This window comes from Drosophila miranda, assembly GCF_003369915.1.
Source record: "Drosophila miranda strain MSH22 chromosome Y unlocalized genomic scaffold, D.miranda_PacBio2.1 Contig_Y1_pilon, whole genome shotgun sequence".
In the NCBI taxonomy this organism is placed as follows: Eukaryota; Metazoa; Arthropoda; class Insecta; order Diptera; family Drosophilidae; genus Drosophila; species Drosophila miranda.
In genome coordinates this window covers 22,028,572-22,043,984 of record NW_022881603.1, presented here as the reverse complement: position 1 = coordinate 22,043,984, position 15,413 = coordinate 22,028,572, and the positions used below count along the sequence as shown (strand labels likewise).

General features: G+C 47.8%; 1 protein-coding gene across 1 annotated transcript; it reads right to left on the bottom strand.

Moving 5' to 3' along the window:
• Positions 1-2,413: 2,413 nt before the first annotated feature.
• LOC117191494 (retinitis pigmentosa 1-like 1 protein) lies at positions 2,414-12,965 on the bottom strand. Its single transcript, XM_033396346.1, has 4 exons — positions 12,896-12,965; positions 12,451-12,783; positions 2,652-2,945; positions 2,414-2,526 (listed from the first exon to the last, which is right to left on the bottom strand). Exons 1-4 carry the CDS (start codon positions 12,963-12,965, stop codon positions 2,414-2,416), a joined length of 810 nt encoding a protein of 269 aa, XP_033252237.1.
• Positions 12,966-15,413: the final 2,448 nt, after the last annotated feature.

Below are 15,413 nucleotides of genomic sequence, written 5' to 3'. Positions count from 1 at the left end.
TTAGTCCCAGCCCCAGCCCCAGCACCAGCCACAAAACCCTTTGGACAGAGACGCACGGGGCACGGGGCAAGAGCAATTATTTATGGTCTCAAGACAGAGGTGTAGGCAGGGGCGGAGACCGACTCTGTGTTTGTCTTGTAAGACAAATGTGTAATTAATTGCCTCGCATCAAAAGGAAACTGTGAAACTATTTGCATACGAGCATGGTAAATTGTCTTGGCTGTCACTTGGTTCATGCACTGCGAGTACGGGTACACACGTGCAATTAATAAATCAGAAAGGACAGGCTAAGCCAAAGGACCTCTCCACGACCCATTCCAACACGCGGCGTACCGGCCGCGACAAAGAGTGCGTGCGAGAGAGACAGAAAATCAGTCTGAGCGTGACGTCGGGCGCTGCGTGGCCACTGCAAATTGATTTCTTGCTTTTGGCTACAAAAATGATCCGATCTGATCCAGATTCAGCAATCTGATAGATATGGTCATTATCTATGATTCTGCGTTTTTAGTTTTCTCGAATGTGCAATATTGTGGATGCAACAGATTTTCGTCCTTTGCGGGGGCGGAAGGGGGTGGGGCGAAATTCATAGATATACGTTTTATAGTGAGATCTAACAGAAGTGCGGATACCAAATTTGGTTACTCTAGCCTTAATAGTCTCTGAGATTTGTGGATGCCCCAGATTTTCGTCCTTTGCGGGGGCGGAGGGGGGTGTGGCGAAATTTGGACACGAAACGGTCAAGGTCCGATATCACAAGAGTATGGATACCAAATTTGGTTGCTCTGGCTCTTATAGGTTCTGAGATCCTTGAACTCATATTTTGCAATTGGCAAAACGGACCATGAAACCTGTGTGTTAGAGAGAGACAGAGAGAGAAAGAATGAAATTGTTTTCTTGATTCTGGCTATAATAATTATACGATCTGGTTAAGATTTTACACTCTAGAACATATAGTCATCCTCTACGATTCTGCGTTTTTGGTTTTATCGTATCTTTAAAAATGTGGATGCCACAGATTTTCGTCCTTTGTGGGGGCGGAAGTGGGCGGGGCGAAGTTTTGAAATATTTTTGTAGCAGTGACATATCACAGAAGTCTGAATCCAAAACATCGTTGCTCTAGCTTTTATAGTCTTTGAGCACTAGGCGCTGAAGGGGACGGACGGACGGACGGACGGACGGACGGACGGACGGACAGAAGGACAGACAGACAGGGCTCAATCGACTCGGCTATTGATGCTGATCAAGAATATATATACTTTATGGGGTCGGAAACGATTCCTTCTGGACGTTACACACATCCACTTTTACCACAAATCTAATATACCCCAATACTCATTTTGAGTATCGGGTATAAAAAAGGAAGTGACTTACTTGGCCCCAAGACTTGTGCAGCTTGATATTCTTTTTCTGGCAGGGGGCTCGGACTTCTGGCAGGAGGTTTCTCCGTTCTCCTTTCTCATAAGAGTGTATGGCAAGTCCAAATGCAACTAATTGCATTTCATTGCATACATTTAGGCGCTTCCCCCTACAGCTGCAATCACATCGCCTCACACTGCCCAAAACGTTTCAAATTTGTAGTCAAATAGCCGGAGAGAGAGATTTCCTTGGGGCTGTCAATGGGTTCGTGGGGAGGAAAGTCAACCACAAGTGCTTCAAGTCAATTTGTGGCAAAAGGGAAGGATGTACCGGGCAAGTGTTGAGTGCTGGCTACACTGTGAGAAATCGGAAAATAGTTGGAACTGATAATTGAAGACTATTACTGCAGATGAAACAAGTATCATTCGAAGATCTTAATCGAGGAAGAATATATGTAATATATGTAATAATAATATGTAAACTCAAAGACTTCTGCCATTGATTCTTCTCCAACTATTTCCCTCAGTGTAGTCGAAAGGAAAACACAGACAAGTCAGCAGCCAGGAAAAGTCTGATTCAGTCTCGGACTTAAGTGAGTGAGTGTGTGGGTGAGTGGGCATGAATGAATGAATGAATGAATGAAGCGAGCGGCAAATGGGCAACCCAGGGCAGGATGCGCCTGCTGGTTCTGCTGCTCGTGGCAAGGACGTTGTTGGGTAAAACAAAGAGCGCAAGAAGGAAGTCCTGAAAAAATGGTAGCGAAGGAAGAGGGGGAGCAAGAGGAGCAGCATGCCGACACCACAAAACGAAACAAATAACACAGAAAAAGCATTCGAAATGGCACTAGAGAGGAATGTGTCTAAAAGGAGAGAGGGAAAGAAGCAGCATGAATAGAGGGAGAGGCAGGGACAGGAGGTCATGTCGTGGCCGTAGCTCATGATGCTGCCAGTTCGGTCTCTTCCTCTCTGTTTCTCTCCGTCTGCCTCTCAGTATTTTCGACAGCTCGTAAATGGCAACGAGGATATGTGAAAGTGATGTGGCAAGAGAGTGGCAAGAGCTAGAGGTAGAGGTCCCCACTTGACTCCGACTGCTGCCGTCTCCGACCTGGCTCTGCGTCTATATCTACGGGAACGGGCACGGGCACTGTCGGCCCCGGCTTGGTGTTGATTGCTGTTTGGGGTTTTTAAAACGTAGTTAGGCTGCCCGGCAGCCCCGGACTGCAGAACATGGAAACGACACCCGCGGCACAGGTGGAGAGCACCCTGGAGTGTCGTGGCCAGCTGCCCGGATAACACCCTGTACGGCAATTTCAATGGTTATGGCTTGGGCACGCATGCTGTGCGCTGTGTGGAAAGGGAAGATGTGGGAGGATTGGGTGGGGGCCAGTGAATGGGGAGCATATGTGACAAACCGCTCACCTGAGTAGAAGCTGTCGAGACTCTGCAGCTCTTCATCATTGTAGTCCTCTTCGCCACTGAGACTCAGCAGGTCGCCATCCAAGTCCATGTCTTCTGGCTCCTCCTCCGCATTCTCAGCATCCGCCTCCGCGTCCTCCTCGTCATCAGGATTGTTCTTGTTGTGGGTTCGGACTGGAATGGAAAGACACACAAGCTCTTCTTAGCCAAGGATTGCAAGGAAAATGCAGCAGGGACTTGACCTCGACTGGGGCACGTCGCTGCCTGTGGATGGTTGCCAGGGCACCAGGAGCAGGAGCTGTAGCTGTAGCTGGAGCTGAAGCAGGGGCAGGATGCCCTGCTCGATACCCAAGTGAAAGGAATTTTGATTATGCTAAGCCCCAGGGTGCCATAATGCCATACCCAAGCAAGTAAGCACCCAAGCTAACCCCCGCGCTCTCCCTTCCCTCGACACCAACTCCACCTCCACCCCCTCACACACTTAAGAGTATATAAGAGCATGGGATAGCATTTCCTAGCACGGCGCATGTCCAGCGAAAAGAGAGAAAATGCGACTTAAGAGAGACACTTGTTTTGGTCACTCACTGCCAGAAGCTGAAGGAACAGCTGATAGCAGCACGTGCTGTGCCTCGTTGGCGGGAGGGGTCGGCGGCGAGACAGAAGGCGTCTGCACAAGCCACAAGACTAGAAGTTATTCATACGCACCGTTAGACGTGTCCCTTGCTGGGTGTCAGTGGGTGGATGTCTGCCTTGAGTTTGGGGAAGTAAGCCAAGAAGGTGCTCCGCAGGGATATGCTGATGGGGTTGGTTACCCCAACAGTTAGTTGGGATACAGATTTAGGTTCTGTGAATTGGTTTTTCTATCTTCATTCTCCACATTCCGATCTCTGTCCAACACGCTTCACACCATAAAACCCTTTGACATGAACTCATCAAGTCATTGACCAGCAACCATCCACCATCAGGCTTTCACTGCTTTTGCCACTTTTGCCACATTCGCGTTTTCGGCTTTTACTAGTTTCTAATGACAAAATGAAATATCCGGGTTCTCCACTATCCGAAACCCCCCCCCCCCCCTGCCTGTCCTGCAGCTGGGAATACTTCATCAGCGGAAACAAAATTTTACGAATTTCTCCGTGTGTATGTGTGAGAATGTGTTTCCGTGTGAGTGTTGCACGTGCTGGCAGCTCCATCTAGCCGTTGGACCCTGAACCCAGGACAAGTTTTTAACATGCCAAAAACGCATCACGCGCCCCATTGATGCCTCCCCCTCCTCTGTCTCCTCCTGTTGGAGAGAAGGCGGCGACTTTGACACGACTATGCCTCTGTTTTCCCTCTATCTCTGTGTGTCTCTCTTTCTCTCTGATGATGCTTGATGATTATTCAACATTCGCTCTATGGGGAGTCATATGCCACGCTCCCGGTCCCGCTCCTCCTCCTCCTACTTCCGCCACCTTCTTTTGCCACACATGCAACTCTTGTCTCTGCGCTCTTGACGTCGTATGACGCAAAATTGGCTTTCGTCGAATTGTTGCTTTGAGTTTTGCAAATTTTTCGACACAATCCCTCAATGGGGCACACACGGAGGATGGATGGTGTTAGTGGGATGGAGGAACATGGGGGATAGGTGGTCTGGATGCATCTGCACTGCATTCATCATCATCATCAGACATCCACGGGCGCCTGCCTGGCTAATTTTACGACTTTCTCGCATCTTTCGCGAATCATGATGTTAATGAAGCAGATTCCTCCTCCGTCTCTTGATCCATATGCACATTTATCGCCCATATGTGTGCGGCGTGATCCATAAATCGAACGAAATTTGCATATATGGAACTAGCTCCATCTTGTGGCCATTTTACGAGTTTCTGGATATTGTGGGTGAAGGGGGGAGTTGCTACTGATTATTGTGAAGCCACGCCCACCACACATGCACAGGGGGAACTGGGAACTGCACTGTGGAGACTGGCGCTGCAGGCCTGCACTCGCCCAGATTTCCCAGAGCGACGCCTACGATACAACAACGGACCAGGTCCAGAAGAGGCCAACAACAAAAAGGGAGTCAGGGGCGTAGTCATGAGAATTCACTTAAGAGAGGGGGTCAGCATTAACTTCGTCTAGCTTCAGCCTGTGTCTTATCTCTAACAAAAGGAAAGCAGCTTGATATACGAGGCTGCGTTGGAACCCCTTTTTGAGTACTCCCCCACCACCACTGCTGCTCGCAACAACAAAAGCAACAACAGCTCCCGCTGTCAGACAAAGAACGGAAGAAAGCGAAGGGGGGGGGCGACGAGTGCTGGAACTCTGAGTCCAACTCGGACTGCGCAAGGCCCCCTTGGGAACTTACTGAAGCGGGCGCTCTGCTCTGCTCCACTGCGAGGTGCTCCACTACCGTGTGGTGGCTCTTAATTCGATTCGTTGGCTCCACTTCCCCGCTCCCCCGCATACCCTCTCAACTCCTCTGTTGCCTTGGCTTCCTCGACATAGTCGTCGTCGTCGCCGTCGTCGTCGCATGATCCTTGGGGAACTGTTGCGCAAATGCTTTTTGTGTGTTTCTGTTTGAAAATTATTGCAAAAAAAAGGAAACAGAGGCGAAATAATAAAGGCAGCAGTCGACGTGCATGTAATCGAACAGGAGCCGAGGGGGTGGTGGGAGGCGGCAGGAGGAGTGTACCTACGGGAAAGTGGGACCCGATATGTCTCTGATGCAATTATGAAGTGATAAATGAATTATGTATGCAGGGGGAATTGGAATCATCATGGTTGCAATTTGCAAATTTATCGAACTGCCGTGGTAATCGATAAGCTGTTGGAGTGTGAGAAGCAGAGCTGCAACAGTACCAATATCGTTGCAGTTTCACTTCGTTTAGGGCTACCTTTGCATATCTGATACTCCAAACGAAAATAAACGAAGTTCATCTTCAAATTTAACGCACCTTTTATGCAGCTCGCCGAATCGCTCTTTCCAGCCTGCCACCACCCCGTGCCTGCCTCCATAGAACCGGCTGAGGTGTATGTGTGTTTCGTGTCCTCGACTTGCTTTCGTTTGCTGTGCACCTGATCATTTTATGGCCACCTTTCTGTTCGTATAAGTCCTCTAGACGGCTGATGTCTCTTCCCTTCCACTCTCTCTCTCTCTCTCTCTCTCTCTTTCCCTCTCTCTATTTTGGTCTCTCGGTCTCAAGATGCTCCCCAAAGAGCATACCAATAAACACGCTACCAAAAGTTAACACACACACACTGAGAGAGAGAGAGAGACAGAGATACAGTGTGAGACGGAGACACCTTCACTCCTTGAGGGAGTAGGAGACCTCCCCCCCTCGTCCCCCCTTTGTTGTCTACTTCGTCCCGGCTGCTTATATGGCAATGTATAATTATACCCGATACTCAAAATGAGTATTGGGGTATATTAGATTTGTGGTAAAAGTGGATGTGTGTAACGTCCAGAAGGAATCGTTTCCGACCCCATAAAGTATATATATTCTTGATCAGCATCAATAGCCGAGTCGATTGAGCCATGTCTGTCTGTCCGTCTGTACGTCCGTCCGTCTGTACGTCCGTCCGTCTGTCCGTCCGTCCGTCTGTCCGTCCCCTTCAGCGCCTAGTGCTCAAAGACTATAAGAGACTTTGTGACTCTGTGATATGTCACTGCTACAAAAATATTTCAAAACTTCGCCCCGCCCACTTCCGCCCCCACAAAGGACGAAAATCTGTGGCATCCACATTTTTAAAGATACAATAAAACCAAAAACGCAGAATCGTAGAGGATGACTATATGTTCTAGAGTGTAAGATCTCAACCAGATCGTATAATTATTATAGCCAGAATCAAGAAAACAGTTTCATTCTTTCTCGCTCTGTCTCTCTCTAACACACAGGTTTCATGGTCGGCTTTGCCAATTGCAAAATATGAGTTCAAGGATCTCAGAACCCAAAGGAGCTAGAGCAACCAAATTTGGTATCCACACTCCTGTGATATCGGACCTTGACCGTTTTGTGTCAAAATTTCGCCACACCCCCTTCCGCCCCCGCAAAGGACGAAAATCTGGGGCATCCACAAATCTCAGAGACTATTAACGCTAGAGTAACCAAATTTAGTATCCGCACTCCTGTTAGATCTCACTATAAAACGTATATCTCAAAATTTCGTCCCACCCCCTTTTGCCCACACAAAGGACGAAAATCTGTTGCATCCGCAATATTGCAGAATCAAGAAAACTAAAAACGCAGAATCGTAGAGGATGACTATATATGTTCTAGAGTGTAAAATCTCAACCAGATCGTATAATTATTATAGCCAGAATCAAGAAAACAATTTCATTCTTTCTCGCTCTGTCTCTCTCTAACACACAGGTTTCATGGTCGGTTTTGCCGATTGCAAAATATGAGTTCAAGGATCTCAGAACGCATAAGAGCTAGAGCAACCAAATTTGGTATCCACACTCCTGTGATATCGGACCTTGACCGTTTTGTGTCAAAATTTCGCCACACCCCCTTCCGCCCCGCAAAGGACGAAAATCTGGGGCATCCACGAATCTCAGAGACTATTAAGGCTAGAGTAACCAAATTTGGTATCCGCACTTCTGTTAGATCTCACTATAAAACGTATTTCTCTAAATTTCGCCCCACTTCCTTCCGCCCACACAAAGGACGAAAATCTGTTGCACCCACAATATTGCAGATTCGAGAAAACTAAAAACGCAGAATCATAGAAAATAGCCGTATCTATGAGATTGCTGAATCTGGATTAGATCAGATAATTTGTATAGCCAAAAGGAACAAATCAATTTGCAGTGGCTACGCAGCGCCCGACGTCACGCTCAGGCTGATTTTCTGTCTCTCTCGCACGCACTCTTTGTCGTGTCGTTTAATATTAGCGGCGCCTGCCGGAGGAGAGCCATACTGACTAAGTATCGGGTATAACTGTAGAGTTGCGGTGTCCGCAGCAACTCACAACGTTCCCCCTCGTTTTTATTCGCACCAAGGTTGCTCCCCAAGGACATGCCGTCGTCGTCGCCGGGGCTGCTCTGTCGTTTCTGCCCCCGCCTCGACTCTTCAGTCCTCCTCTTGTGCAGCGGCCTTCCCCGAAAATTGCAACATAAAACTTTACACAAATATAATCTATAAGCAGCAGAACTCATATTAATGTCGTGCGAGTGAGGGAGATGCCAGCTTTTAGAGCGAGTTGAAGGGGCTCCTGACATAGGGACACACGTGGGGGAGTGTGTGTGACATTTTTGGCGGGAGCTCAGCTGTACAGTGGTCTCACATTGGGGAAAGATAGAATATCAACGAATATCACACAAATGGTAAATATCACCATAAACTGGGAGAAAAATAGCATAGTAAAAAGAAACACACCCATATTCAATTGAAATATTCGGGTTTTAAGTATGAAAATAATGACATTAAATAGAATTCACTTTGATTTAAATATTAAGGTATTCAAAATTTTGTCTAAATATAAAACAATTGAAAATAAATACATATATTATATTAAATTAGTAGGAAATTAATTTGATTTAAATATCAAAATATTTATTTAAAAAATGATATATACATATTTGGATCAAATATTTGATATAATGATTCCATTATAGTATTTTAATATAATTTTGTGGTTTAGAGCAACCGCAACTCTACAGTTATACCCGATACTAAGTCAGTATGGCTCTCCTGCGGCAGACGCCGCTAATATTAAACGACAAGACAAAGAGTGCGTGCGAGAGAGACAGAAAATCAGTCTGAGCGTGACGTCGGGCGCTGCGTGGCCACTGCAAATTGATTTCTTGCTTTTGGCTACAAAAATGATCCGATCTGATCCAGATTCAGCAATCTGATAGATATGGTCATTATCTATGATTCTGCGTTTTTAGTTTTCTCGAATGTGCAATATTGTGGATGCAACAGATTTTCGTCCTTTGCGGGGGCGGAAGGGGGTGGGGCGAAATTCATAGATATACGTTTTATAGTGAGATCTAACAGAAGTGCGGATACCAAATTTGGTTACTCTAGCCTTAATAGTCTCTGAGATTTGTGGATGCCCCAGATTTTCGTCCTTTGCGGGGGCGGAGGGGGGTGTGGCGAAATTTGGACACGAAACGGTCAAGGTCCGATATCACAGGAGTGTGGATACCAAATTTGGTTGCTCTAGCTCCTTTGGGTTCTGAGATCCTTGAACTCATATTTTACAATTGGCAAAACGGACCATGAAACCTGTGTGTTAGAGAGAGACAGAGAGAGAAAGAATGAAATTGTTTTCTTGATTCTGGCTATAATAATTATACGATCTGGTTGAGATTTTACACTCTGGAACATATAGTCATCCTCTACGATTCTGCGTTTTTGATTTATCGTATCTTTAAAAATGTGGATGCCACAGATTTTCGTCCTTTGTGGGGGCGGAAGTGGGCGGGGCGAAGTTTTGAAATATTTTTGTAGCAGTGACATATCACAGAAGTCTGGATCCAAAACATCGTTGCTCTAGCTCTTATAGTCTCATCGTTGCTCTAGCTCTTATAGTCTTTGAGCACTAGGCGCTGAAGGGGACGGACGGACGGACGGACGGACAGACGGACAGACAGACAGGGCTCAATCGACTCGGCTATTGATGCTGATCAAGAATATATATACTTTATGGGGTCGGAAACGATTCCTTCTGGACGTTACACACATACACTTTTACCACAAATCTAATATACCCCAATACTCATTTTGAGTATCGGGTATAAAAACGAGGTGGAACGTTGTGAGTTGCTGCGGACACCGCAACTCTACAGTTATACCCGATACTAAGTCAGTATGGCTCTCTCCGGCAGACGCCGCTAATATTGAACGACACTACAAAGAGTGCGTGCGAGAGAGACAGAAAATCAGTCTGAGCGTGACGTCGGGGGCTGCGTAGCCACTGCATTGATTTGTTCCTTTTGGCTATAAAAATGATCTGATCTGATCCAGATTCAGCAATCTGATAGATATGGTCATTATCTATGATTCTGCGTTTTTAGTTTTCTCGAATCTGCAATATTGTGGATGCAACAGATTTTCGTCCTTTGTGGGGGCGGAAGGGGGTGGGGCGAAATTCTGAGATATACGTTTTATAGTGAGATCTAACAGGAGTGCGGATACTAAATTTGGTTACTCTAACCTGTGTGTTAGAGAGAGACAGAGCGAGAAAGAATGAAATTGTTTTCTCGATTCTGGCTATAATAACTATACGATCTGGTTCAGATTTTGCACTCTAAAAGATATAGGCATCTTCTACGATTCTGCGTTTTTAGTTTTCTCGTATCGTCGAAATTGTGGATGCCACAGATTTTCGCCCTTTGTGGGGGCGGAAGTGGGCGGGGCAAAGTTTTGAAATATTCTTGTAGGAGTGACATATCACAGAAGTCTGGATCCAAAATATCGTTGCTCTAGCTCCTATAGTCTTTGAGCACTAGGCGCTGAAGGGGACGGACGGACGGACGGACGGACGGACGGACGGACGGACGGACAGACGGACAGACAGACAGGGCTCAATCGACTCGGCTATTGATGCTGATCAAGAATATATATACTTTATGGGGTCGGAAACGATTCCTTCTGGACGTTACACACATCCACTTTTACCACAAATCTAATATACCCCAATACTCATTTTGAGTATCGGGTATAAAAAATGAAAGAGAGAGCCAAAGGTTTTGGTTTTTTCGTATTTAACTTTGAACTTGAACTTGTATCTCACGTTTCTTAGGTTTAATAACTTCTTTATGTATCAGAAATGCATGTCAATTTCTTAAACTCCATTAAAACACATGGAGGTAATACGTTTCACACGGCTTTATCGTTGTTTCCAATCGTCCCCAAGCTCTTCTTCTCCTCTCACAATCACCAGCCAATCCCTCAGACTTGTCCCACTGTGTGGGGCCCGTCATCTAGGGCCATGTTGCTACTACTACTACTGATACTGCTGGTACTGCTGCTGCCTCTGATGCGCACAAAAGGGGCAATTCATTCTCGCCGGGTTTCTCATTTCTGCCAGCGTCGCAGCATCGTCGACAGCAGCAACAACAGCAACATGAAGTAGAAAGACAATTTTCGGATCCCCAAACTTATCACAGCCTCTCGATTTTCCTTTAGAACATTATACAACACACCAGAGATTCCGACAGGACGAGGCCAGGACCAGCACCGAGCGACAGAACGGCAACAGCAGCCCCACCAGCAGCACCAGGCGGTGGTGCCACGACAGTAAACGGACGCAGTGCAGCGGCGTGTACTTGTCATATATTATGCGAGTGCGAGCGACAGAGATGGCGAGTGCAGGCGAACGCCGCGGCGGTGATAAAGTTCGGTCCTCCGTAGTGCCGTTAGTCGGGTCCGAAGTGTGCGCAGTGAGGTTAGGAGCGATTCTCGGCCAGCATCGCACATTCAGAAGCGGCAGAAGCAGCAAAAGCGTCAGCTCGGACTCCCAGGTACACCCGGCAACAATAATCCAGGGCACCCAGACCATGCAGATGGCAGGGGAGAGCATAGCCGGACGGTTATAGTTGATGATGATGATGCTCTCTATGCCGGGGAGGCTGGAGACGAGAGACATGGACTGCCGTCGCCTGGACTCGCGGGAATTCCGCCAGCAGAGCCCATTCCGACCCAGAGCCAGAGCCAGCCCAGAGCACGCAGCACAGAAAAGAGCAACAAATAATGAACAGACACATGGCTGTGTATGTATGTACATGAGTATATATGTACATATACAGAATGGTAAGAGTACGTGTGTATATATGGCTGTGTTCCATTTAAAACATGTAGCTTGTTTTATTATTGTCGGGCCATGCGGACGCAGCGGTGGCGACCGTAACGAGCAGCGCTTTGGTCATTGGAATCGATTGCTTTACACCCAAGTGCCATAATGCAATGACGCACAGGAATACCAAATACATGCCTCCCCCCACACACACACATATGCCCCAACTCAGATATGGGAGTGTGCGTGTTTGGGCCGCATGGAGACATCAAAGTTGATGTGACCAGGCAGCGGCACCAATGGGAATACGACAGACACACAGGGTGTCTATGCATCTCTCTCTCTCTGTCGTCCCAAAATGAGTTTCGGTACTTTAAAGCTGTGCTCGTGGAAAAGGTTTTAAGGCAGATTTCCCAGAGCACATGTCACAAATTCTTGCAAATTCCAATCTACCATCAAAGCGTTTAATGTGGATATCATTTCAAATTTAGGACATTTTTCCATAGTCCCCTATAGCACCCTGTGTCTTAGCCAGGCCGTGTGATGCATTAACCTTATCCAATTTACAAGAGCATTCCACACTTTAAAACCTTCACTATTTGGACACCAAAGCTGGGGGGCAGAGGTCCCACGTGTCCAGGACCAGAACCAGGACCAAGTGGATGCGGATGTGTCCTAGCTGGGTCAACAGCACCAGCAACAACAACAGGAGCTAAAACCGTACATTTGCTATTTATGAGACTGTCGAGAGTTATTAGCCGGACATGTGAAAGACCCAGGGGAAGTGCCCAAGACGGCCAAGACGACGAAGGACTTGCAACGGACTTGGGGCCAGCCCGGAATAGGTTGCTGCTGCTGTTGCTGCTGGCCTTGGGTTGGTTTACATATACATAGATATAGATATATCTTTCGGCTGGAGGCAATAAAATATGCAAATTGAAGTCAATTTTACCAGAGGACTTGCAGTGCCCGTTGGTATTGGCAGCTGCATCAGATGCACCACCAGCAGCAGGACCTTCCTTATCCCGTGGGTGTTGTACTTCTTCTGCTTCTTCTTTTGGCACAACCGAGCCCCTGCCCGGATCCTCATCAGCTGTTGTCCAGTGGCTTTGTGGCTGTGATTCATTAGGCTTGAGTGGCTTCTCCTCGGTAAGCAGCTCTCCCTCAGCATCCTCCTCCGCCTCGGGGTCCTCTTCCCCATCCTCCTCGTCCGCACTAAGCAGCTCCTCCTTGGGCTCCAGCAGGTCACCCACATTGGGCTGTGCCTCCTCCTCCTTTTCGCCAACTGCAAACAAAAATCGAGCAAATCGAGAAAATCGAGGTATAACTAGGTACAGGTACATATGTATGCATATAAATTAAAGCTAATCAATTGAAAACATTTCGAACACTCGCACAAATTGCTCCGGTGTCCTGGCAGACATTGTGGCGGATATGGCCACGGCTTCGGGTGCTACCTCTACTCATGCAGATTATGCCGAAGCACTCCCTGGGCGACCATCGTGCCAAAAATTCTATTTACACGTTCTGTGTTTTATTGTTGGGTCCCCCTCCCTGCCCCCACCCAGCCGCCTCCCTGCCTAGTCCTCGTCCAGTTGCTGTTCCGTTCCTGCTTCTGCTTTCGGGCCTTGGCAATAGCTCAAAACTCAAACTCCTCTAATGGCTACGGGGCAAAGCCGCCATCTGATCGATGGCCTCTCTCTGCCCAGTGCCTTGCGGGTGTCGTTTCCTCCCAAAAAAAAAGAGAAAACACACACACAGAAACAGGTAAAACACAGAGCTCTTCCTCAAAAGTAATTGCAACAAGGGTGCAACAACAGGAACAGTGACAAAAGTTGCTCCGGCAAATGGAAATGTGTAACATGTGTAAATGTGCAATTAAATTGAGTTTTTCATACATTTCTCCAACTGCTTCGGATGTGAGTGAGGGAAAGACGAATGCTTGCGGCTTCTGAGAGACGGCTGGACAGGGCTGAGGCTGGGCCAGCTACAGGTGGGGATATCATTTACACGTTGGGGGAGATTCATTCTCAGACTGAAGTCGGTAAGGAGTAGAACTTAGTTTAAATATGAATGAAACGACTTATAATCAATTTTGATTAGATTTGCTAATAGCCAGCTACGAGGAAATATTAAAGCTATGTATAGTTCCTTACTTAATCGTTTCCCAAAAGACCCTATGGTATTTAGATGATATTACATCGTTAGAATTATTTTACTTGGAAATTTCCACTTCAATGATATCTTGGAAATCCCTCATACAATCTCAATTCCTTTCCATAAATGCAATCCGTTGCCTCACAAAAGTGTGAATGATTTCGGCTGGCGAGAAATAAGTCACATCCTCACATGGTGGCAGCTTCAGCTTCAGCTTCGGCTTGAGTGCTGTGTGCGATGGAGCTGGTGTAGAGAGTCGGGAGGATGCGAGTGTCCATATCGTATTGGTGACCGCGAGGAAGGTAAGGACTTAAAATATATTGCCGAAAGGACAAGCCGGAATCACACCGCAAGGAATCGCCATGGAAATGAACATTATGGAAGGGTATTGGTGTGGGATGGGCATGGGGCAGGATGGGGCACGGCCTGGTGCTGGTCACCATAATGGAAGCCAACGAAGGGATGAGAGGTAAGAGGGAAACGGATGTGGAGACAAGAACATTTGGTTATTATTGCCATATAAAGAAGCCGAGTGTTGGAGGCACTTGAAAGTGGTTGCCGCTCCTCCTGCTCCTGCTACTGGTATTGGGTGCCGGCTGCAGAGGAACGGATTGTAGGAAGAGGCATGGGGTATGGGGATGTGGGCCAACTGTGTGCCGTTTGCGGCGGAAGTGCCGCGTATTTTAAAATAAATGCGCGTGGCAGACAGCGACGGGGCATAGGGTGGGGGATGGGGCAGGGGCATGGGGCAGCTCGCATGGGGAGCAGAGTGAGAACCAGTTATGGTCGTTAAAATTGTCGAAGCACCGCAACAACAACGACGACGACGTCGCCGTCAGCTTCTTTTTGTGCAAGCCAAAAAGGATACACATCCGCTGTGAGTCTGTGTGTATGTGTGTTTTTTTTTTTTATATTCATATACTTATTTATTTGCTCTATAATATATACTGGACAATTTATATTTAACTTAATTTAACGGACAAGAGTATGTTGGGACTAGGGGCCCCGCGGACTGCGGTACTGCCGCAAAGCATTGCTTCGCAGTGGCGTGGACACCTACTCCGTCTGCTCCTTCCGCCTTCTCTCCAAGGACCTAAGCGTTCGCATCACGCTAGAGGCGAACTCCGCGGCCGCTTCCCACACCTTCGGGTCTGCCAGCATCAGCGGCACCAGAGTCTCGGTGCTGACCCTAGACCCTGCTGCTGTCTCCAATGTCTGACGCTCGAGGTCAACCCTGTGGCAGTCGAAGAGGACGTGGCGAGCGTCCCCTTCTATGCCTGTGCCACACTCGGGGCACCAGTCCTCTGTCTCGTGGCCGAAGCGCTTGAGGTAGCCGCGGAAGCAGCCATGTCCGCTCAGTGCCTGGGTAAGGTAGAAATCCACCTGGCCGTGCTTCTTTCAACCCAGCATGCTATGCTTGGGATGAGGGTGTGGGTCCATCGGCCTTTGGGTGAGTGGTCCCATCGAGTCTGCCATCTGTCTATGCTGGTCCTTCTGGCGGCGTCCCTAATTTCTGCTTTGGAGCGTGCCTCGGCTGCACTGTCCGTCATGGCATCATGGATCTCCTTCCTCTCCCTTATCAGCTCCCTGAGCGGAACTTGCCCGGCAATGACTAACGCGGCTTCGTCTGAGATGGTCCGGAACGAGCACGCGATCCTAATGGCGCACAGTCTGTACGTTGCCTCAACTCCTCGCATGTAGCTCCTCACCTTCGCGGCTTCTGCCCACACCGGTGCGGCGTAGAGCATCTGCGACGTC